The sequence below is a fragment of the Hippocampus bargibanti genome, linkage group LG02 (genome assembly GCF_051943395.1).
Source record: "Hippocampus bargibanti isolate YZ-2025 linkage group LG02, ASM5194339v1, whole genome shotgun sequence".
NCBI classification, from domain to species: domain Eukaryota; kingdom Metazoa; phylum Chordata; class Actinopteri; order Syngnathiformes; family Syngnathidae; genus Hippocampus; species Hippocampus bargibanti.
In genome coordinates this window covers 9,229,142-9,254,588 of record NC_142735.1, presented here as the reverse complement: position 1 = coordinate 9,254,588, position 25,447 = coordinate 9,229,142, and the positions used below count along the sequence as shown (strand labels likewise).

Sequence of the window (25,447 nt, the reverse complement as noted above, 5' to 3'; positions counted from 1 at the left end):
TTTACAATCTACTACCATTCATTTATTTCATTGTGTGGTGTCTCCAAAACCCAGATTGGTTAAATGATTAGATATTTTTGTCTACATATCCATCAATCCATTTTCACGGGAGTTTTTGGGCCTATCGCACATGTCTCCTGGCGGTGGTCAGGGGATCACTGAACCGTTTGTCAGCCAAATATTCCAATGCGGTCCTTTGCTTGGGGTGGATATATATTCATAATATTCAATAATTAAAACAGCTAAAACATCTGCATGTTATTTCACGCTTTATAAAATGAAATCAAGCTCACTTGTTGGTGAAGACATAAGTTTATCTCCTCCTTTGTACTTTATCTCAGTCCAACTGCCATTCTCTCTATCCTTTTCGGTCGGATGAGAGATCAATAGCAGAGCTACCATTAATTATTCCTTTTTTAATAATATGATGGGTGTGAGAAGCACATCCTAATAAGGACACTGAGACTTGAGGGAGCAGTCATTTAAAACAAAGCGGATATTGATATTCCCGACACAGACAGATGAACAATTGTACTCTATGTGCACACATTAATGGACAACATACCGGATAGCTCATTCATTTCTTTTCCGATCTGCTTTATCCTCACAAGGGTCTACGGGCAGTGGGCGGGGACACCCTGAACCAGTTGCCAGAGACAAACAATCATCAGTGCTCACGTTCACACATAGGGACAATTAACAGTGTTCAATCAGTGTGCCACACATGTGGGAGGAAACAGATTACCCGGAGAAAACCCACGCCCAAGGAGAACATGCAAACTCCACACAAGGAAGCAGGAGCGGGGATTGAATCCATGATCTTTGTTTCCACTGTGAGGTCGATGCGCTAACCACTAGACCACCAAGTTGCCCACATTCCCTCCTTCTGTGTGTCCCACTTGCTCTTTATTATGACTTCATTGTCTCTTTTCATGGACATTTGTTGTTCTCGCCACCTGCATCCCACTCTAATCTCCCCCGGAAGCTTTCCTGGCCTCTTTCCTCCTTTATTCTTCTGCTTCTTATTTTTTTGCCAACAAATCTACTTTCCTCAACCTCCATATGTTCTGCGTGTCTTTCCACTCTCTTCCTTGTCCCATTTTCCCTCTTTTTCCTTAATTCTGCCTCTGTCTCCCAACGCAAACAGTGAAATGTAGATAGACACAGGGTTGTCACTGACGAAATATGACAGAAATGGATTAAAATGTACGACTAGCTAGCAAATTTCATACGACAGCAACGCTGTGAGTGAAGATTTATATGTGAGGATAGGAAAAATAAAAGGTTAGCGGCAATGACTCGATGCTGGGAGACAAATTCCCAGATAAGGGAGTGGAGGGAGTGATGAATGGAAGTTCAGGATGAAGTCACTAACAGTGACAATGTGTTAGAAATCACTTTGATGGTCTGTAAATTCCTGGAGGGACAATCCATTTATAAAACAAGAAAAAAAACTGTGTTCACATGTGTCCAAGTGCATGTGTGTGTAAACTGCTTGACTTCAGTTGGGAGAGCTGACATTGTGCTCCTGAAAGAGGAGTTGTGCTTTGCCTCAGGCTAATGTTGCTTTATTTGGTGTTTTTGTGATTTACAATATAAGGTAAGATAAACAACTAATGTCTGTCATCATATCCTTTAGAGACGTGTCAATATGAGTCTTATCACTGTATTTACTTTTTCGTGGGCCGTGTGCACAGCAGACATCATGAAAGTAGCATGGAACACAAATAGGGAGAGGTTGGATTTTAACTCATTCACTGCTATTCCCGAGTTTATTTGGGAAATGAAAAGCATGACGTGGAGCACCATTCCTGATTTTTTTTGTGGGGGGAGGTGCCCATAAAGCAATGTTTTGCCCTCCAACGAAGGTGTAGCATTTGCCTTTGGGACAGCCACCCCCATTTAAAGCTCAGATAACTCCAAGCCCATATAACTTAGGAATTAACTTATTTTCCGATGAAAGAACAGTCGTATGTTTCTTACGCTGCATTGAATGCTTATGTAGTCCTGAAACTCAATAGTCTGTGGGTCCTGCAATTTGAGTGAAAAATGACAAAAGCACTGGAGTGGACACATTTTTAGCACATCGTCTGGCTGTAAATGAGTGAATGAACTTACTAAAAAGTACACTTACCTATGAGATCAAACCTGGATATTTTGGAATGTGTTTGTAACTCAAATGTTATTGCTGTTGATATTGATGGATGGATGAATGGATGGATGGATAGATTTTACAAACAGGAAAATGAACTGAAATTCCAAGATATTTTTTTTTTATGGAAAGGTGACTTCCCAACGAAAGCACACCTTTTTATCTCATAAATTGTACCTCTAAACTATCAAAACTCAAATTTCGGTTCCTGAAAGTCTGTAATTTTTGTATTAGATTGAAAAATGATGAGGGAAGTGTCAACATGTTTACACTCTGGGGTTGATTTGCAGCAGATCATTCCTATTGGCTACCAACTGTAAATTGGTTCATGTCTGCAGGCTGATGGATGTGGAAAATGCCAGCCAGTCGTTTTTGACATTGGCAGATGAAGCATACCTCAGGAAATGTAGAGGACCTCTCTTGACAGAAAATCCAACCATACAGTATATTTTTGTCATTTCAAAATATAGTTTAGTTCTATAGCTACTCACTCAACATGACACTATGCATTGTTTTCATGTTTTATTTTTATGCCAGATTTTGACTCACCATCCAGCGTTTGGTATGCAATGAGGCCTTTTTAAGTAGCATTTATCCTAAAGTAACAACTCAACAAAAGGTCTAAAAAGACTGTAAAAACAAGTAGAATGGGTAGTACTGCTTAGATTGGAAACTAAGGAATGGTCCAGTAGATAAGTGGGGAGTTAAGTAGCCCGTGGAAGAAATGCCAGGTTGTGCAGGGAGGCATCGGGAGAATGACAAACAAAAAGGTTTGGCACCCAAAAAGCTCAAAATTGCAAATGTATGCACCATCACTCTATTAGTACGGTACTGGTTAACTTTTGTGTCTTATTGTATGAGACGTTTGGGATGTCAAGGACATTGCCTGTACAATGAATATTAAGATTGTCATGGATATTGCTGGAGCCAAACCTACCAGAATTCAAGGGAATATCGGGCGGACTCCTCAACGGGTTGCCACAGACAGAGCATGGGGACGAATAACCATACACATCCACATTCACATGGCTGTGCTGCCCGCACACAAGGCAGAAAGTTTTAAAGCTACTGTATAGTGACTGTTTTCTCCTTCTTGTATTGCAGTGTTCACCCTCCCTCCACCTGAATTGTCTTCCTCAATGTAGAACCTTGTTTGGATTGATTTGTTTGTAAATGAATCTCACTTTCATCCATGCAGACAGGAACAAGCCCCCTTTACACACTTATGCTTCTCAATAACACTTGTTTCCATCCCTCTATTACTACTACCCCATTAAACATTTCACTCCTTCTCAATCCCTCGCCCCTTTTAATCTCTTCTCTCGACTCTAAGCATCACTCTTTATGCGCTCTACTGGCTGACAATTCTTTCTTCCTGCCATGACAGCCAATCTTGCAAACGGTTGGTCCATTTCTTTTTCCACTGTGGCTGCACAATGGATGGAGCGAAGTTGATGGATAAACTTTGCTTTTCCTCAAAGAAATGGTGTTGTTGGGACCAAACAGAAAGTGATGCATGGTTCTGTTCCTACTTTTTTTGTCACCAGCGTACACTGTGTAATTTATTTGTACTTTCAACTAATTATTCAAGTCTTACTCATCTGCATATCTACTATGTTAGAGTGTGAAACCCAACTTTTTCCCCTCATGGTGATTCATGGCCTTTGTCTTTGAAGAATCAAATATATGGTACTGCAATTAAATAATTCAGTGAATAAAAATCCTTCAGAATCGTCAATGCTGTGCTCTGTGGAGAAGAGGCAAGATACCCCCAAATAGGGGTGCAGGAGAGTGAGGGAACCAAATGTGGTGAGAGAGGAAAAAAGAGGAGGAGCACGGGGAGATGAAGTGAGAAAGCATGATTAGAAGGAGTGGTGTACGTGTTGGAACGGGGGTTTGTACTGAGAGCAACCAACAAGAGAGAGATACTGTAGGACGAAAGAAAAGGGGGAGGTAGGATGAGAGGGTGAGTGAGCGTGTGTGTTTTGGTTGTGTACGTGTGTGTGCACTCGTCATCATGTGACGATACACATCCAGACCTCGGCATCTGGACAGACGCACTTGTTTCCACGACGACGTTGCAAGCATGGGGGCTGTGGTGGGCACGCTGACCATGCAGACCAAGACGAGGAGGCCATCCAGGGGTGAGGGACCACAAACATTCATACACAAACACACTCAAGCTCACAGGCATGCACACGTACATGCATATGTGCACACAGAGCTATTCATTCCCTTACAGGCATTTGCAAAATGCAGTAAAACTTGGAGTAGAAATGTGCACTTTTAGGGTTTTTGGAGTGGAAGCATCTCCAATTGTTTGTTTTTCACGGACTGTTGTGTATTTTAATTGCAGACATGCAAGGTTATGCATGTCATGCACTCACTGACAGTTACAACTCACACATATACACAAATGCACTCACTCACTAGGAGACAAGCATCACCTTGCAAAGACAATTAAACTTTTACCAATGTGGTTTTTAACTGCTTACATCCTGCTTTGGATGGCCACAACAAATATGTGCGTACATTTGCTTCCATTCACAAGGATGGATGTTTCAATTATTGGCTTGTTAGTGTTGGAATAGGAGTGTGTGCCATGTTGTGTGTATGGGGGGTGTATAGCTAGAAAAGACCAACAGGTTTTTCAAATGAAAAATAGTCCATTTCATCGCGCCATAAAGTTTTACAAGTGTGTGGGTGTTTGTGTGTGTAGTACGTGCAGTGAGTGCCCGCGCAATCCTTCATGTGTTCAGCTTCACCAGAGGCATTTGTGTTACTCGGTCCTTCTGGTCGCTGCGTGTGTGCGCCGGTGGCAGCAATGGTAAACATGCGCATGTCGAAGGTATTTGTCACTCTGCTCACACACCACGTTTCCGTCTTGCAGTTACCTTGGAAGCACGGTTGCCATGGCAACAAAAGATGTCAGTTTTGGTGAGAGGGGTCGGGAGTCTTATTAGGGGATGGGGGGTATTCCTATACGTACTGATGACGTGAGGCTGGAATGTATTTAAGACTCGTTGCTTGAAGGGGATGTATTGCATCTTATAAAATTCAGTGAAGCTCTTTCAAAACTCTTAAAATGATTTAAAAACTCTTAAGTCTGCTTCACGAAGAACATTGAGCAATATATATATATATATATATATATATACCTCAAAATAGCACGGAATAAATTATTTAATCGATATATATATACCTTTTGCAACAGACGCACCTTTGATGGCTTCTCTGTTGCGGAGAATGGTAGCAATGGTTTACTTAGCATAGCCGTACTGGGCCACTAAATCACACAAACGGTTTTTCAATTATCTCCTTCTTCTCCTCAACAGTGATTTTGTTTTGTGTCTTCTTCGGCTCAACACGAGCCTGTGGTGGGTTTTTTTTCGGTCCCATAAGAGTAAAATTATCTGCAAAAAGCTCCTCTGCGATCGACTGACATTTCCCGCCCCCAGATACCTCAAAATAGCACGGAATAAATTATTTAATCGATTGCAAACATGTATGCTTTCCTCTTCAGAACTATTTGAATCATATTCATAACTGGATGAGTAACAAGAAAGCATATTCTCCGAATCTGAAGCCATTGTTTTGATTCTCCAGCAAGTCAAGACGTCTTGGGGTGACACCACGAACAAGGGGGCGGGACCTTCTGAAACTGGCCACATCCGGGTTCATTTTTTTGCAGATTTTGGACACTTTAAGTCATTTTTATTGGTGTTTTGCATTTGACTAAAAATAAAAAACGTTTTTCTGATGTCAGTTAGGAAACAAAAAAGTGATGTCGGTTGTCCTTTAAGCTGCTTTTGTATCGATATAAGCAGAGAAAAATGGCTGGCAGGAGATGAAAAGGGCACCGTAGTAACCGGATTATCGTAATAACCGGAACTAATTATACAAAAAAGACTAGAAATTTGCCGGGAAATGAAAATAGTATCGTAATAAGCAGTACTATCAATATAACCAATATCGATATCACGAGACTTTACCGTATTTAGGGTAACCCTCTACCCCCTTTTCAACCTCACCACACCAAACCCTAGACCCCACCCACCCCAACCGTGCTGTGCAAATTAGCACATGCAAGACATTTTCCAAATGAGTGCATATCTGGCTTCTTCCGTGTTTGGAATATTGTCACGCAAACACCTTTTCCATGAGTGTTAACAGAAGCAAAACATAAAATGTGGTGCTGTTTGAAATAATAAGGTGGCAGTAAGGTGCAAACATATTGTGGAAACATCTGATTCTCCTTACGATGTGATAACAACCATTTTACCTGTGAAGGAAATACTCTGTATGGAAAATAGATTACTCACTAGAAGCGAAAATGGAAGGGAAATTGATTTGGCCCTTTTATAATGGCTTCTACACCTCTGCGAAGACTTCTACATAATGCTGTAGCATGTCTGTAGAGCATTGTGTCCATTTTTACATACATATTTGAGTTCCTTCCCCAAACTGCTGTTACGAAGTTGAAAGCTTGGACGCAGAGAATTGGCCATAAATTGAGAAAATTAATTCAGTACCAGTGGTTAGCGTGTTGACGTCAAATCCCCCTCTGGCCTCCCTGTGTGGGATTTGCATGTTTTCCTCGAGGTACTGTTGTTGCCCGCTGGATCTTTCTAAATGAGCAAATGATAGGTTGAAAAGGCCTTTATTGTGACTTTGTAGTCGTTAAAATGGTAAATGCCATACAGAAATGGGTTAATCAGTGCATCATCGTATGTGTTTAAAAAAATACAACTTATACTTCGTTATTGCCAGCTGGTGGTCATGAAAAAGCATCAACCAACACACCCTTGCAAAATCAAATTCACAGTGACAGCATAGTTTAAATATACATATTAAAGGCAAATAGGCTGTTCAATATTGAAAACAATATCTGACGTCTGGAGTCATGCTGAGTTTAGTTGCATGTAAACAAGTGGGAGGCCGGTCCGGGCCAAATGAAACAATCTGTAATACACTAATATCATGCATATTTACTTTTGTATTGTCGCTAAATTATGACAGTTTTCTCTCTGAACAAATGTGTAACAGTTTTAAAAATGCAATATTGTTAATCAGTCAGAACTGCACATAGTTATCTCGGCTTTACATTTATACCTTGAATTGTGATTGTCCTAATGACCCTTTTTTGTCACAATCCAAATGTTGTGGTAGTGAGCGAAGTGGGGCGGCGTAATTTCCCATGCACTTTAAGTGAAATATAGAAATACCAAATGAAAGCACTCACAACTATCAGGAAGCAGAATGTGATGCTGGGCTTGCCTTGTGATAAATGGCCAACGCACCGAGCTGCAGCTAACTAGGCCAAGCCCCTTAAAGGCACACATCATCACACAAATACCCAACAATTGTGCAATTGTGGACATGGCTTGAATGGTGCCCTGTGCTGGACCCCTTTTGGTGGCCACCCTTAACCCATTGACTGCCAGACAACGTGCAAAAATGTGTCCAACCCAGTGCCAGGGTTTTTTTTTTTTTGTCTACTCGCATTCCAGGCCCCACAGAATATTGAGTTTTAGGACTACATAAAGATTCAATGCAGCGTAAGAAACCTTAGACTCTCTTCTTTCATCAGAAAAAAAGTTACATGCAATTCCTAAATTATGTAGGTCTGGAATTATATGAGTGTGAAATGACGGCGGCTGTCCAAAATACAATGCAATACATACATATTGGTTTCTTTAGCGCTTTAACAACAGCTGAAGGTGTAACAAAATGCTAACATGGAAAAACGGGAAATTCCACCCCCTTGTCGAAGGACAAAAACATTGGCAGAGATCTGGCCAGTGTTTTATTGGTATCCAAACAAGACAAAACAAAATTCAAAAATAGCGCTCTGTCATATTTTCAATTCCTGAATAAGTTCAGGAATGGCAGTGGGTGAGTTAGACGCAGCTATCCGAAAGGAACTGCGACTGTTTGTGCATGTCTTTGGACTGATTGCACTTTTCAACACCTATTTATTCATTTAAATTCATATTTGTCCCTATGTCAATACAGGTAACATCCGACTTACGACCTGCTCGACTTAAGACCACCCATACTTACGACCATGACCTCCAGACCCTATCTTTTTAAATTTTAATTCTACGCCTGGCACCGCAACGCGCTAGCAGGCTGGCAACACGTCGGACAATTTTGGCCAGGCAGCCAGCATTGCACTCTCGCACAGCAATCGGCGGTGTGATGCCACCACTAGGAGGGGAGTTTACGTGTCATTTAGCCTCTCTATTCAACATTTTGAATGGATTTCGACCATTTCGACTTACGACCGTTTGTTCGGAACAAAAAAGGGTCGTAAGTCGGAAGTTACCTGTATTTTACAATACTGTGTTATTTTTTATTGTAAACAAATAAACAAATATTTTTCTAATGGAATAAAGGCATTTTGAGACAATAACCACATTGTGTAACACAGTTTCCCAAATTGTGTGTCTGAGGTGGTGCATGCTTTCTGTTACCCGGCCTTACTGCGAAACAGAACAGAGCTATAAGACTGTGAGATTAGATTTTTCCGTGATGGATCCTCTGCTGGAGGTTCATTGTGCTCTGAACTGTGTCATCATCCTTTTTGTGACTTGTTTCTGCTTGTCTGACAAACCAATTTTCTTCTACCCAATTCTTGTCTGCCATCTGTATGAGCAGCCTTGTGACATTTCACATCTCCTTTGTGATGTTTTTCCATTTATCTTGGTTCTCTCCCCACAGTGGTGCTCATCTTCCATTCTTCTGTCACGCTTTCCTTGATTCTACTCCGTTTTCTTTGTCACCTTTCAACTCTGCATTGTCTAATCCTCATGTTAGGCCTCCATTCTACCTCTTATTTGCTCTCTTTCTTCATCAACCCCCGCTCCCATTAGCTGCTCTGAATGCTTATTAAGTCTTCACGTCATTCCCCTCACATCTACACACAAAAAAAATAAATAGAATGCTGCATTGTTTGATCACATTCCCTAACAAGCTAGATTGACGCGGCTAAAATTGAAATTAACTTATTTACAAGGAACAAAAATGTTCCCTTGTTTTACAAATGGCCTTCTGCAAAAAAACAGCTAACATTATTGAAACTCTTCTTTGTGTAGACGCACACTGATGGCCGAGATGTGCACGCATTGTTTGTTGTTACATTTCAATACAGTATATTCATACAGTAAAGTCTCGTTATATCGATATTCAAGGGAGTCCGAAAAAATATCGATATAACCGGGACTATGGATATATCCGACCCTGTTTGCATGTAATTTTCTCCGTGCGTGCATAGAAATAGTATCGATATAACCGGGACTATCGATATATCCGATATCGATATAACGAGACTTTACTGTATTTATATTATTTTATCTATTATGTTATTTATTTAATTTCGTTCAAAAGGGAAATATTATTTAACATGAATGTTTTGGGTTTTGAACAAGGTCAAAGAAGCAATTAAACTATAAAGTTGCAAGTGGCACTTGTAGTTGATGGGAATAAAAATACATGTGCAGCGAATACTGGTTAAACAATGAGTTTGATGCACATTGTGACAGCCATGCAAAGTCATAGTGGGGGATTAAAACTCAGTTAGAAACTTTCCTGGAAGATGTTTTATTTCCACATCTTCTTTTGTAAAACGGTACCGACAGAAGTGTGCAGTGCGACTTTACAATGTACTGGGCATTGAGGGGCTCTACTGTGTTTTGAAATAGAAAATTACACTTGAAATGATGTACTTCATCACTTTTCACAATATGTGACCACATGCAAGCGGTTGTCTCCCCAAAAGAGTACAGTATATGTGAATGGCTTGCAATCAATTAGGCTCCTGCAAGAGTGAAACTGTAAACAATGAAACTGTGGATGCGATCCTAAAATCACGCTGTTAAACGTTATTGCGTTTGCAGCTCTTACATAGTGTAATTAGAGCTGTGGCAGCCCAAGTCTATTTTTAAAATATGCCTCTAATTTCTTGAAGAGCCACATCCATCCTTAGAAGCTACAGCAAACCTTTTTCCATCCCCGCCTGTGCTGCAGATTAGGATAATTCCCTTCATGCAAATGTCATAAGAAGTAAGTGGGCAGTAAGGGAAGAAAATGAATATCGTAGAGCTTTGTGAGCTTTGTTGGGGAAAATAGAGAGATCCTTCCATCAACTTCTCAAGGGTCACAGGAGTGATGGAGCCTATCCCAGCTATATTCGGGCAGTAAGTGGGGGTCACCCTAAACTGGTTGCCAGCCAATCGCAGGGGACACGTAGACGAACATCACTATCACATCTTGGGAACATTTAGAGTGTTGCTATGACTGTTTTGGGAATTTGGGAGGAAATTGGAATTGTTTCTGTATGCGTTCGTCTACTCCCCTCCCTCACCACACCCTGTGGCTCCCTCCCACACTCCAAACACATGCACTTTACTTTGATTGAAATTCATCCAATGGTGTGAATGTACGTGTCTTTTTATTATGCGGTACCCCTTTATTAGGTGTACCTCTCTTGGCACTCAAAGTCAGATGGAATTTGCTCCAGTTTCCCGTGACCCTGTTAAGGACAATCATTATAGAGCATGGAAAGAATTTTACGGCTGAGGTTGAACAAAACTACAGTAAAGTCTCGTTATATCGATATTCAAGGAAGTCCGAAAAAATATCGATATAACCGGGACTATCGATATATCCGACCCTGTTTGCATGTAATTTTGTCCGTGCGTGCATAGTAATAGTATCGATATAACCGGGACTATCGATATATCCGATATCGATATAACGAGACTTTACTGTATCTTTTTTGGTAAGTTTGCCAGCTGTGCAGGGGAAGTGACAGGTGGTAGCCTTTTCTCTGCTGACATTCAATCCACCTCTTTAATGCCTCTAACGAGTGCCAAATGAAATGAGTTCAGGATTTCAATCACAGCGTAAATTCAACACCATATTAAGTCTCTGCAGCAAAGGGAGGAGCTTTGGCTTAGGTTTGTTTCAAAATCCATTCAGGAGGTTGGGTCTAGAAAGACGAGAGGCCTGTGCAAGATATTTGTTTTCATGTCCTTGATGACATTCAAAACTGTTCACAATTTCTAATGTTGTGTTTGCTTGTCGGTATTCATGAATGAGTTAGTGATTGCACTGACACTCCTGATATGAGTACTGCAATGATTCATTTCGAAGTGTGGAATGAGGATAAATGGCCAATGTGGTGCTTTCCTCACTTTACATCATAGCCCATTGAATTTTAAATCAGCAGTCACAGAAACACAATGTGCCGTGATCTTGGCGGCATTGTAATACATTTCAGGGGTTGATATAAAACAGACATGATGATTTGTGTCTGTGAGTATGTTATGTACTTTTGCGTCAGTACCCACTTTTCATGACTTTCCATGCACCATCCAACGATGATTTTTTTTTGTACACAGAAAAGTCGGCTCACTGTTTTTGTTGTTGTAGTTTGAAGTGATCTAGAAATGCTTCTCTTTCTCTCATTTCGCTAACCAAAAATAATAAAAACACAGCAGGAAGCAATGTGGTTCAATTGCAAATGAAACTCGATATTGTTCCAATTTTGTGCCCTGACCTGCTCACAGAATAGTTCACCTTGCCATTTCCATTCCATTTTCCCATGCAGCTCAATCCCCCAAGTACTGCACAATCACTCACTCACCTCCTTTCAACCTCATTAGCCCCTAAATTGATTCACATTGATGTTTTTCGTTTCCGTTCACAGTGAAGCAATTCCACTGTTTTCTTAAGTTTGTGCATCAAAGTCGCCATGCCACACACTGTTCATGAAATCCCGAGATAGGGACATGCTGCACATTGGTCACACCAAGAGGTAAATGACAATTAGTGCTAACCCTGAATGTATTTTACTATCGTTATTAAAATGTATTTATATGAAGTAGTACGGTTTGAATGCCTATAAAATTAAATTAAATGATGTCCTTGATGCAACATTAAACTGGAGACAGTGCAGTCACTCAAATGAAGAAAATAATCGACACTTTCTCTTGATACAACAGCGCCTCCCGTTGACTGTACTTGTACACGTTGAAGCTTGGAGCCACTACTGTACCTTCATCAACCGCAAGCCAAACAAAAAATGCCACATGCACATATACTGTCCTTGGACATTTTTGTTCTCTTGAGGATAATTGGACAATCTATCATTTAATGGGAGAGGATTGAAAATAAGTAGACTTATATCATAGTATTTTCTGGAAATTATATGGCTTTGTTATTTCAGTATCAGTGCTATAGATGCAATCGGCATAGCTGCATGCCTGTCTTTGTGCAATCCAGTCCAAATTTGGCAGACTAGTGACATTTTTAATGAACACGGTGGTGAGCTATATTAGTATTGCTGTTATCGTTTTTTTTGTTATTAAATATTCATGAAAAATAACAAAATATTTGTGAGAATAAAAAATAAACTCAGAGTACATATTTTGTGTGGAGATTGCGCCTATTACACTTTTTGTGTGAATCTCATAACGATATGATGGCCACAAAAATACACAAATAAAACAATTAAGTGCGATAAAAATAGTAGCTCACTTGCACTCAACATGCTGCATATTTTACTCTTTAACTGGGTTTGATGGCCCGAAGAAACAGTGATGTCACCACAACCCTTGCCTTCACACACAAATCTTCCCATAAAGTTTGGCAAAGATTAAACAAGGTTCTGCCGCCCTACGCCGGTACTCAATGGTCGTAGCATACTGCACAGTGAGAGTAAAATGAAGTAAATCTCGTAATGTGCTCATGCTGTGTCGTGGTTATATTTTTGGTTACTTATTATGGAATGCAAAAAGGTACACCGTTGTGCCCAATTCAACTTACTGTTGTTGTTTAGGGACTGTACCTACCCCGGTCAAGGATGACGCCTCGTACTGATGTCCAAACAGTTTCTTGTGGAACACCGTGTACACTAAAAGACGTTTAAAACAACAATCTAAATTATTACATCTGTTCGAAAAGACATAACTAAGCAAATTAATAAAGTACCGTGTGCAACTTGTAAATCGAAAGTAGATCAACTGTGATGACATTTAACAGACTATCGTTCTCTCTCGCAATTTCTCTGGTTCTGTTTCGCCGGCGATTCCGACATGGAAACACGTGACACGGAAACGGAAGTCATTAATGACAAAACATTCCACATAAGGTAATTGGGTTTTTAAGAAAAAAAAAACATAAAAATGAAGGTTCGCATAGAAACTTTAAAAACCTTTAGAAAACAACAAGACAAAATAAATTATATGTTTGTTGTGTGGCAACCAATGACTAAACATTGGCGCCAGTTACAGGGAGTCGGGGACAATAAGAAAATGAGCCATTAATCTGACCTCAAGCCTCTTGGGAGCCTCATTCCCCATGCTCTACCCCATGCCCTTCAAATTGTATCGTGACATGCCCACTTCAGTTTACAGTCAAACTAAACATAAAAACTGTCATGTTTCGGTTCGCGACCAACGAGTGGCACTGTCGGCCCCGCCTGCACCTACGCAGGTGTTGGTCATTCCAATCAGTGGCAGTTAAAAGGACTCCCGGCACGACCATTCATTGTCGGGTCGTTTAATGTGTTTGCTTCACACTGTCAGGTTTGTTTCATCTCGGCAGATTTTTACTCATGGTTTTCTTTGATACTTTGTGCTTTACTGTTCAGATGACTTTGATGTTTGAGATTTTGTTCCTGCTGAATTTATTTAAATACAATTTGTCAGATACACCCTGCTGCTCCCGCCTGCCTGCTTTTTTTGGGATCACCGACCATCACCACCTTGCAAACCGTGACACTCAGGTGTTGGTCATTTTCATCAGTGGCATTTAAAAGGACTCCCGGCACGACAATTCAGTGTCGGGTCATTGTTTGTTTCACCCTGTCAGGATTGTTTGATCTTGTCATGTTTTACTCATGATTTTGTTTGCTACTTTGGACCTTTTTGTTCTGATCACTTCTTTTGCTTGAGATTTTGTTCCTGCCGTCTTTATTTAATACAATTTATCATATACACCCTGCTCCTCCCTCCTGCGTGCATTTTTTGGGGTCCACCACCACCACCGTGCATATTGTGACAAAAACAGAAAGTGTGTATTGTGTTTCCAAGGCAAACTATGTAGCAACATTTTGTACTGATACAATTTATTATCATTATTAAAACAATACTCATTGGCTTATTTTCTGTATCCACTGACAAATCACAACAATTATTTCTGGTTTTCTTAGTCACTTATAGTAGTTGCGAAAATCACTTTAATTTAGGACTTCATGAATGTAGAATATTTCTACAATGTTGCTAAAAGTAGCCACAATGAATTACATTTGACACACAAAGCGTTGCATCTATTACATTCCATTTAATTATGTCATTACCATGCAATTTACAAAGTAACATGACCATGGTGCTGTTAGCACGATGACATAAAAATAGAAATATACTTTTTTTGTAAGGACCAGTGGAGCTGAAGGCCTATGTGTGGAGTTTGAATCTTCTCCTTGTTCTGTTAGGTTAATCAAAGACTTCCAAATCATCCATTGGAGTAAACAAGTGTGGATAGGGTGGTCTACGTCTGTTGCCTAACATCACCTAGGACAAGCTTCAAGCGCTAAGGATGTAAATAATGCCTTTGTAACCACCTGCTTTTTGTTTGTCTGTTTCCAGACAAGGCTGATGACGACCTTGAGATGACTATGGTGTGCCATCGACCAGAAGGCCTCGATCAACTAGAGTCTCAGTCAAACTTCAGTAAAAGAGAACTCCAAGTGTTGTACAGGGGCTTCAAGAATGTACGTTATTTAACATGTACATCACCACTTAAAGGCATACATTGGCGCATTCATTGAGTACACTGGTATTCTTCTGACATTCAGGAAATGTTGTGTCTCGAGCTTTTTGAAATGTGATAATGCACTTCATTGACACAGACGAAGAAGGATCCAATTGATATGGATTTGTTGAGGCCAGTGTCAAAAATGATATTTGGCACAGCAAAAAAATCTGACAACTGATTTAATTGGCAGATTAAAAAAAATGGTCCCCAGTCGTAGTTCAATTGATTTTTTTTTTAACTCATTCACTACCATTCACAAATTTATTCGGGAATTGAAAATATGACATAGAGCACTATTCCCGAATTAGTTGGGTTTTGATTTACTTCCTTGGATGACGAAAAAGCGCTGGACAGACCTCGTGCAATGTTTTTTCCCTTCCACAAGGGGGGCAGCATGTCCCTTTTTTCCCATGTTAGCGCTTTGTTCCAGCTTCAGCTGTTGTTAAAGCGATATATAAACCAATACGTATGTATTGCATTGTATATTGAACAGTCGCCCTCATTTCCAGCTAATATAACTCCAGACCCATATAATTTAGGAAATACATGTAACTCTTTTTTTCTGACGAAAGAAGAGAGTATAAGGTTTCTTCTTACGCTGCATTGAATGTTTATGTTGTCCTAAAACTCAATATTCTGTGGGTACTGGAATTCGAGTAACAATGACAAATACCCTGGCACTGGAGTGGACACATTTTTGCACATGTCTGGCAGTAAATAAGTTAATCATTTTACCTATTCATACACCTTGTAGTATGATGCAGCTCACTGCAGACAGACTCTCAGGGACTTCTTTTAGAACAAAACAAATTTTATATTATTATAGTTAATTATATTACCACATTTAGATGTGTTTTGCAGTCAGTCACCCTAATGTGTTTTTATGAAAATGTCTCTTTTCAAAATGCATGTTCAATGTTCTTTAAGTAAACAACCAGATTTTAACTACATCATTAACAGCACCTCGTCTCTTCCCATTTGTTTATATAATGGAGGCTATGATTTGGTTACCTGCCATGAATTACCCAACTGTACTGAAATGGTGTGCGTGTAAGTGTGTGTATGTGTTTTTCAGGAGTGTCCAAGTGGAATCGTCAATGAAGAAACCTTCAAACAAATCTACTCCCAATTTTTCCCACATGGAGGTCGATCTCTGTTGTTGTGTACCATCGTTGTTGTTTTTACCCAGCACATTTGTTCAATGACAAGCGTGTTCTTGTGCTCACTTATACAGACGCTAGCACCTACGCACACTACTTGTTCAACGCTTTTGACACGGCACAATCAGGCATCATAAAATTTGAGGTAAATGCCGATGATCCTTTCACCCAATTTTCATCTTGTATGATGCATGTTTCTCCACCGCCAGGACTTTGTAACAGCTTTGTCCATCCTGTTGAGGGGCTCCATCACGGAGAAGCTCCAGTGGACTTTTAATCTCTACGACATCAACCGAGATGGATACATCAACAAAGAGGTGTCCTTTTTCAATTCAAATGACACAGCTTGGACACATCACTCGTGCTAGTTGTTGGTTTGGTACAAGGACATTACTGGTCGGTAGTATACATACTGTATGATGGTTGTTTTTTTTATATCAATAGCTAACTTTTGTCCTGTTATTTATTTATTCCCCTTCTCAGTGTGAAGATGACAGTTTATGTCGGTCCATAAAAGACATGAACTCATTTGTGAGCAGTTTTTTGCTATTTTTCTTGAAAAAAAAATGCAAAATGCGTAATGTGTTTACATTGTCAGTAAAAAAAAAATACTTTCACTTTGTTCTCATTCGATATTTTTTACATTTGCATCAGACAAACGCTAGAGTTCTATTATTTTTGCTTTTGAATTAGTATTAATACTTCCACTTATGTCAGAATCAGAAAGCTTTTAATAGTCCAACAATGGGGATATTTGCAATTTGTACACACTTTGAATACTTTACCAACTTCTGACATCTCCTGAAAACACAAATTCAACTCACTTGGGCTTTTTTGAGTTGGGCTGACCCTGAAAGTCAAGTTCAACCACCACGAAAAACGAATCCAATGTGCACCAACTGACCTGTAAAGTGTTCGCCAAGACAATTACACCAAAATTGTAAGAACAAAGTGATATATCTTACTCCAATAGTTCTCCAGTACAATGGCAACATAGTTTTTATCGTTCAATTTATAGCTATGGGATGTAACTCAATACAGAACATTATTACATAATCGAAACCCAGCATTTTGTAAACGGTGTCGTTATCAAAGATTGTGGACCTCAGGAAGCGTCCAGTGTGCATCAACAGGGTTTGACTTGTTCCATGTTTTTTTTTTTTCGGCCATGGCATGTCCTCTATAGGAGATGACAGACATTGTCCGAGCCATTTATGATATGATGGGCAAATACACGTACCCCGCCTTGAAAACAGATGCACACAAGCAGCATGTGGATGCCTTCTTTCAGGTAACAACATGAAAACACACTTTAAAATAAAACATTGTCACTTAACTCCAAGTTTCTTTTGTCACTCTGTCGTAAGAATAGTGGATGACATTATTGGTAGATACTGCAGGGAAGGACTTTGGACTGGAGAATAAAATAAATACATTTTACAGGTTTACTGGCAGATGATCTGAAGGTAGACTACCTGTATAATGTAGGATTGTGCAGGTTGCTCTTTTACCTCGTTCGTTCATACCTTCATAAGTCCAAAGATGATATAAAAGTTGCTCATTTTGACTTAAGGATAACAAACCTATTCTTTCTGTTAAAACACAGTGATTTTTGGAGTCTCACCTCTTTTTTTACGCTTTTTTTCAGAGTACTTTCAGTCTACAAATCCCAATGAAAGTGTTTGTCGCGAATTTCATTCTTTGATTCAGATCTATATGTTCAATAAGCAGTTGAGTGCAGAGTCCCCCACCTTTCTACAGTGTAGCAGTAGATTATTGTACACTGTAGGGGACACTATTTGGTACTTGCATGGTGACATATCATGACTGTTATAATGGTATGACAAAAAAAGAAAGGAGTTGGATTTTGTCATGAAAATAATATAAGCAGAGTACAACCTGGACTGGTTTCCTGTCAAATCCTGGGCATACATACAACATTCACACTCACCTCCACACCAATGGACAATTAAAAATTTTCATTGAAGCCAACCTGCATGTTTTTGGAATGTAGATGTGTGTGCGTGTGTGTGTCTCTGTGTCTTATATTGAACATTCCGAGTCTTGTCACACCTCCATTTATAGGCCACATTATGTGTGTGTGGCGGCGGGGGTCGTGCTTGGAGGCAGTCCAGAGTACCTGCAGAAAACCCTCGTAAACATATTGAGAGCGTGCAAACTTCACACGCAGTCAGAGCCAGAATTTGGTCCCAGAACCATAAATCTGTGAAATATATGTGTGTTAACCACTCGTGTTTCTTGCTTAATCCAAAAATGAGCAATGATTTAGATGGAGAAAAATGCAAAATGCATTTATGTATCGTATTTTCTGGTATATAAGGCACACAGGAGTATAAGGCGCACTCCCAATGAATTGTGTATTTTCAAATGTTTTCCATATACATATAATATATATACATATATATATTTAAATATACCATCATTTTCCAAATGTTTTTATATATATATATATATATATGTAACGGAGTTGTACACTTAGGTTATTAAATTATGAAGGAAGTGACGCAACGGCGCACAGTGTGGCACTATGTCCCGCCCATAGTTTCCAGAACAATCTCGAGGAGATTCAGGGTGAGTCGCAATTTTCTGTTGGTCTTGATTAACGCGCATTTTCATGACAATATCTTATTTTGTTTCCCCTTTTGTACTGTCTAGTGTTATCTAATTAGTTCCCTTATTCATTTCGAGTCCAGATTACTTTTTGTGTCATTATTTACTTCACGTTTTGTCGAGTGGAACTTAGGAGCATATGCGCTTTTCTATCGCAGTTAATCAAGACCAACAGAAAATTGCGACTCACCCTGAATCTCCTCGAGATTGTTCTGGAAACTATGGGCGGGACATAGTGCCACACTGTGCGCCGTTGCGTCACTTCCTTCATAATTTAATAACCTAAGTGTACAACTCCGTTACATATATATATATATATATATATTTTTTTTTTTTCCCAAATATAAGGTACACTACATGATGAGGTGCTACAATACAGGCTGAGGTTACGCACCACTTCTTCTGCAGGGGGAAATAGATTCGGTGGCTGCTGACAGTAGTTGCGAGAGCTGTTGTGGCTCAATATTACTTCACATATAAGCCCCACCTGCGTATAAGACGCAGGGTCACCTTTTTAAGAAAATCAAGGCTTTTGGATGCACCTTATACACCGGAAAATACGATATTTGACAAGTCACCTGGTAACATACATTATGTGCTCTTCCCTGCAGAAAATGGACAAAAACAGAGACGGGGTAGTAACCATTGATGAATTCATCTATTCTTGTCAAGAGGTAGGCCACATTTGATTGCTTTTTCTCAGCAGACTGAGAATCCTGCTAACTTTTTTGAAGAGTGTTGTTATTGTTATTGTTGGTTTGCACTCAGTGCAGGTGTGAGTAATACAATCACATGGTAGAATTTTATTTGGCCCCGCTCACTGTTCCAGAGGGGGTACATCTTGCATGTTATTATCACACCTGTGCCATTCCTCTTATAATGCACATTCCGAGTCTTGACACACCAACATTTATGGGCCACATTATGTACAGCTGCACAAACTATTATGGTCCAATACAAGAGATGCATAAAATAGATCCACAGAATATAATCATTAGTTTTGATTGATTCTGTCAATGATTTTTTTTATCTGGGGAATGTCTGGTTTCAAAATCAAATGCATTTTTACTTGGTCTCAGACTGGACACACAATTTTACTGTATTCAGTGTGAAACACAGAATTATGACACTATTGATTTAAATAAAGAGGTTGAGAAAATGGCAAGTCATTGTACTTTTCGCCCAATATTGAACATTTTGAGGAGTCACAAAATACAATACAAAACAATTTGAGGCTTCATTTTTCTTTCATCCCATATCGCAAAGTATGTGATTATTATCCGTTATTATGACAATTTCCTCCTGTAAACATTGCCAGATCTTAACATGTCTTTTCCAGCTGGCTGTTTAGAACGATCGCAGCCCGTTTATGTTTTCATTGTACACACTGCCCTCTGGTGTCCATCTAACGAAAATACTTCAGATGAACTACTCATCCATTTTCCATGCTCTATCTACCTTGACACAGGATGAAAACATCATGAGGTCTCTTCAACTCTTTGAAAATGTTATCTAGTGATCAAATGGGAGAAGGTCATGACCTCATCGGAGTGTCATGTGGCAAAGAAAGAGCAAAATCACAAAAGTGACTTGCCACTGTCACTGAACTACGTGGAAGGTGTTTGACTGAAACATGGTGAAAACGTCATCGACTTTGGGAAAAAAAAATCCTTCAGACCCTTATCTGATTTGTTTGTTTCTGTCACATTGTTAAGTGTGAATTTTGTGAAAATATTCAAATCTATGTATTTTGGTTGAACACACAGGTGTTTCATAATAACTGTCCTCTTTTTTTAATATCTGTATCAGTCCCCAAAAAATGAGCAATATTGTCACACATGCAGGTATCTATTTAAGTTGGTGTGCCATACAGAGTGCATCCATACCCTGAGGGGGCATATCAAATTTGTGACCAAGTGTGTCCGATCGAGTCTTGATGTTGTGACAATATAAAATGTTCTATTTGTTATTTCTGCTTCCAATGGGTCATTGCTGCTTATCTGTCTCATACAGCATTGTTGGATTTACTGTGTAATACTGTACCTTCATTTACACTTTGGCTTGTCAGCAAGAAGACAGTAACTTTGGGGATTTTACTGGCACACAGTTGGAGAATGCCTCTGGAACGTGCATGTTTGTCTGAATGTGAACTCTTTGTTTGCCTGAATAAAAAAATGACATTTGTCGGAGCATGTATTTTCATATTATGTGCAGCTCAATAGACAATTTTACATAGAGGGACCTGAAGTTTGCAATGTCATCAACCAAAAACGTTCACTGTGAGAGTGAGATGACAGTATGGCGGGTTGTCAAAAATGTGACTTGATGCACAAAACTCAGACTGATTTTTCATTTCTGAAGCCATTTTGTTTAAGCGAAGTTGTTTAAAAGAATAGCAAGGACATAAATCTAACCGCCGCTCTCTGTGCAACTACAGTAGGGGACTGTATTCTCAGGAGAATGTCATAGGAAATCATACAAAAGTTGAGAACTGAACTGTTCCAAAATGGATTCTCCAGCCACAGCACAAACACCACATTACAGCACAATATTTATCCAAATGAAGAAGAGCTGGAGTATTATTTTTATACAATTAAAAAAACTACACTTAAAGCATACATCCTGCCACCTTCAAAATGACTTCATTTTCTATTTCATCATGCCACTTTTCAATTAAATCCTATTGAATTCTCATGAGAACAGGCCCTAGTGTGACAGTTTTGCATCCAGAAATGGGGACACCAGCAAAGACTGATGGACAACATAAAAACTGTCGAGGTGGTTTTGTGTGCAATGAATTATTGTTTAAAAAGAAAGAATGAGAAGAAAACAATTGCCAATAAACTTTTTTAAAAACTATTGCTAAATCATTGGTCATCTTGTTGTGTCTTAAAACCTTTTGCTGATGTGATGAAAACTACAATTTAGTTAAAAACGTGTATTTATGCCATTCTCCACACAATAAAAGTACAAAAAAAAACGGTAGCCTACATCCTTTTTTTGGCACACAATACAGCATATGAACGTCCTGACTACGGACAAATCAACATTGAACATGCATCACCTTTATTCCTCAACATCTCTTCTTTGCTCCATTTCTTTAATTATACTTATTGTGTAACATTTTGAGCGCACCGAATGTCATATATACAAGTGATTGTGTTGGTGCCCTGTAAATAAATGGGATAAATCATTCGATAAATGAGCTCTAATGAGGCTTTAAGTGCAGTATTCTTCAAAACCTTTAAGTTAATTATATTTTTGTTGGGTTGGACAGGATATACAAAGTTTGAGTGCATGTGTCTTACATTTTATTTGCTGTTAACATTTTCATATAAGAGCCCATAGGCTCACGGAACCTTTAAATGTATCCTTAAAGTAATGCCTATTAATGAGATATTGCATAAGACCTCACTTGTACACATTCTATGGCTGGTGACGCGAAATCTCCCAAATAAAATGTATAAATACACTTTGGAAGACAATCACTATGCTTTGAAATGTTTTGAACACTTTGGTCCCCCTCGATTCTTTTATTGCCGGGGGGACATATGAAAAAGTCTGAGAGGTGAAAAATGAAGTCCATTTTTCTTCGTGATTGACGTCACCCACCCTCCCAAAAATATTCCAAAATCAGCGCTCTAATGCCGCCCGTCCACTCACCAGGTTCTCTTGCAATTTCCCATCAAGCAAAGTTCACTCGCAGATTAAAAGTCCTCAAATGGCTCCACTCCCCCAAAAGTGGATCTTGTCGCCCTATTCGGCATAACCCAAGACGCGCATTGGTTTGAAACCCGGTGTCAAGTCTCTATTCCCTGTCCTCAGCCCAGGGTTGCAGGTTCTGCAAGGCATAGAGGGAGGAGTTGTGAGCACACAGAGGGTCGGACACGGCGGATTCGCCCAGGGATTTGTGCAGGGCGGACTGCTGCAGCTGCAGGATGAGCCGATTGGCCTGCTGGCGCTCCGCCTCTCGCTCTTCAGCCGTTTGCCTCCTAACGCGAGCGCAAATCAAACAATCATGAGAGATCACAGTGACAAAAGTGAAAAAAAAATTTCACAGCATTGCAAAACAACGAAATAAGTTACTACAGTCGTGTCTGTCTGTCTGTTTGTCTGTCTGTCTATCTATCTATCTATCTATCTATCTATCTATCTATCTATCTATCTATCTATCTATCTATCTATCTATCTATCTATCTATCTATCTATCTATCTATCTATCTATCTATCTATCTATCTATCTATCTATCTATCTATCTATCTATCTATCTATCTATCTCTGTCTGTCTGTCTGTTGTCTCTGTCTGTCTGTTGTCTCTGTCTGTCTGTCTGTCTGTCTATATCGTTCAATCCAAAAACAACATTGTGTGCCCCATTAAACTCCAACATTATAGTATTCAACAATTTACGTCATGCATATTCGCAATTTTATAACGTTAATCTAGAAAACACTACATTTCTTTCCATTTCATTTTGCCATATATATATATATATATATATATATATATATATATATATATATATATATATATATATATATATATATATATATATATATATATATATATATATATATATATATATATATATATATATATATATATATATATATATATATATATATTGCCATGAATATATATCAATGTACGTATGGTTGTTTTTTCACTTAATATTTTAAATGTGTGTCTATATAGGTTATGCCATGTTGTGGGTGCGTATGAGCATTATGAGTATGTATTTATGCACGACGAGAAATGAGCATGATAAAAAAGTAGTTAATATTTCACATTTTTCAGGTTTTGTTGTGTAACGTGTACACTTGGAAAAATGTAGTTAACCGAGAACCTTTGTCGTTCCTTTTTTATCAGAATCCCGAATGTTTGTATATATACAGGTATTGCAAGCTGTGTCAATGAACCAGTAAATGTAAATATAAAACCTGGCTGTGGATTTATATGGCTCAACGCAATTCGTTTTCATTATCGTCACTTTTAAAGAGCTAATACCAGCTGTTGTTAAAGCACTACATAAATCAATATGCATTATATTATATTGTATTGTATTGTGTTGTATTGCATTATAATGCGAACCAACACACCTCCACTTGGTTCTGCGGTTCTGGAACCAGGTTTTGACCTGGGCGTCTGTCATTTTGAGGCTCTTAGCCAGGGCGGCTCTCTCGGCACTGGCCAGGTACTTCTGGCGGTGGAAACGTTTCTCCAACTCGCATATCTGCACTCTTGAAAAGGACGTGCGGGGCTTTTTCCTTTTGGGGGGCGTGCGGTTCTGGTACGGGTGGCCTATCCGCCGTGTCACCGAGAATGGAACCAGAGCAGCTGGATGAGGACAGAAAGATACCGTGATTCACTGTAGTAAAAAATAGAATCAAGTTTAGAAAATACAATTTATGTACATACATTGTCACGTTTTCACGCGGTACACATTACATTTTTACACTTACCAAACTGAATTCCAACACAATGTTGTTGTTTTTTATTACTCTTCTTGATTTTACTGTGAACTTGAATCTTTTTTGTCCACATCAAAAAAAATTGTGATTACAATTGTGTTTTTACTATTTCGGTGACGAATAAATATGTTGAATAACACTTACATATCACGAGTTAATGCACGCGTTAGTCTCCTTTTTCACAGATAGGAAATAGACTTCGGTCTTTTTTTCCATTTACATGTTGTTTTATGAAAAAAAATGTTTCTGAAGCTTTTTCTTTTTTTACTATGCCATATTTCATCATCATCATCATCGTCGTCGTCATCATCATACATTTCATTTATAAGCGCCTTTCATATTTGAAACAATGTAACCTTTTCGATACATTTAAATTGCATAAAATGTCCACCCCTTATTCGGAAGTGCTGGATGAGTTAATGGCTGCTCTTGTAATTAAAAAAAAACGTGGATTGAGTCGAGCAGACCCTCATTCGTGATGTTTATGTTCAATCAATCTCCTACTCAACTGTAAACACGATTAAACCGCGAATCTAGAAATGTATACGTGGGACGCCATTCATAGCCTGTATGCACAGTGTGTGTTTAAGCAAGTGAAAAGAAACGCTGTATGTACTACCGGATATCCTTTCCTTGGCGAAGCGGTTTCCTATCCAGGGGAAACACAGCCCTCCAAAGCCGGGCACTGCACTCTGAACCGGGGCTTGCGGTCCCGGTGCCGTCGTCGGTCGGTGGGCCGGCACCCGAATTACTCCTCGGCTTCCCACACTCCTTCTTTCTCCGTACGTGCCCGACGCCTCGACCTGGGGCATGACGCCGGACAGGGAGATGGACAGGGCAGTGTAGGAAGACGCGTTGCTCCCGGTCGTGCTGGTTAAACTGTAGAAACTGTCCCCACCGCTCACATTGCGATGTCTGACGGGCCCGTTGTCTGACTCTGTACCGGCTCCCAGGATCTGATCGATGCCGAAACTGATGGGCTCGTGCTGGCTTGATTTAGGAGGAGGACTCGGTGCTTGGTCCATCTTGGTGGTTGGAGTTGAATATATGTTTTTTTTTATCTTAAGGGCTCACAACTGGGTCAAACTGGTCCGTAAGTAGGACAAGTCTCCATGTCTGTCGGGCTCGTCCAAGCTTGCCGGGTTCAAACGGCCTTTTTGGAGCGACCGCGCTGTCTCGTGGTGGCGTTTGTTAAACTTTGATGGGCGTTTG

General features: G+C 39.5%; 2 protein-coding genes across 3 annotated transcripts in view; one reads left to right on the top strand and one right to left on the bottom strand.

Annotated features, from left to right (window-relative positions):
* kcnip1a (Kv channel interacting protein 1 a) overlaps window positions 1-21,720 on the top strand; it is a 38,300-nt gene extending 16,580 nt beyond the window's left edge. The window contains exons 1-9 of one of the 2 annotated variants that reach the window (XM_088987468.1): window positions 4,029-4,118; window positions 4,190-4,296; window positions 14,806-14,930; window positions 16,050-16,119; window positions 16,209-16,279; window positions 16,344-16,451; window positions 17,321-17,425; window positions 19,377-19,439; window positions 20,234-21,720. In XM_088987468.1, the coding sequence (XP_088843594.1) occupies window positions 4,111-4,118; window positions 4,190-4,296; window positions 14,806-14,930; window positions 16,050-16,119; window positions 16,209-16,279; window positions 16,344-16,451; window positions 17,321-17,425; window positions 19,377-19,439; window positions 20,234-20,281 (705 nt within the window). In that variant the 5' untranslated portion in view covers window positions 4,029-4,110 and the 3' untranslated portion in view covers window positions 20,282-21,720. Of the gene's footprint in view, window positions 1-4,028; window positions 4,119-4,189; window positions 4,297-14,805; window positions 14,931-16,049; window positions 16,120-16,208; window positions 16,280-16,343; window positions 16,452-17,320; window positions 17,426-19,376; window positions 19,440-20,233 lie in introns of those variants that run through there. The other variant, XM_088987474.1, reaches the window with a different exon arrangement.
* Window positions 21,721-21,860: 140 nt separating this feature from the next.
* tlx3a (T cell leukemia homeobox 3a) lies at window positions 21,861-25,447 on the bottom strand. Its single transcript, XM_088987458.1, has 3 exons — window positions 24,855-25,447; window positions 23,864-24,101; window positions 21,861-22,757 (listed from the first exon to the last, which is right to left on the bottom strand). Exons 1-3 carry the CDS (start codon window positions 25,258-25,260, stop codon window positions 22,574-22,576), a joined length of 828 nt encoding a protein of 275 aa, XP_088843584.1. The 5' UTR covers window positions 25,261-25,447; the 3' UTR covers window positions 21,861-22,573.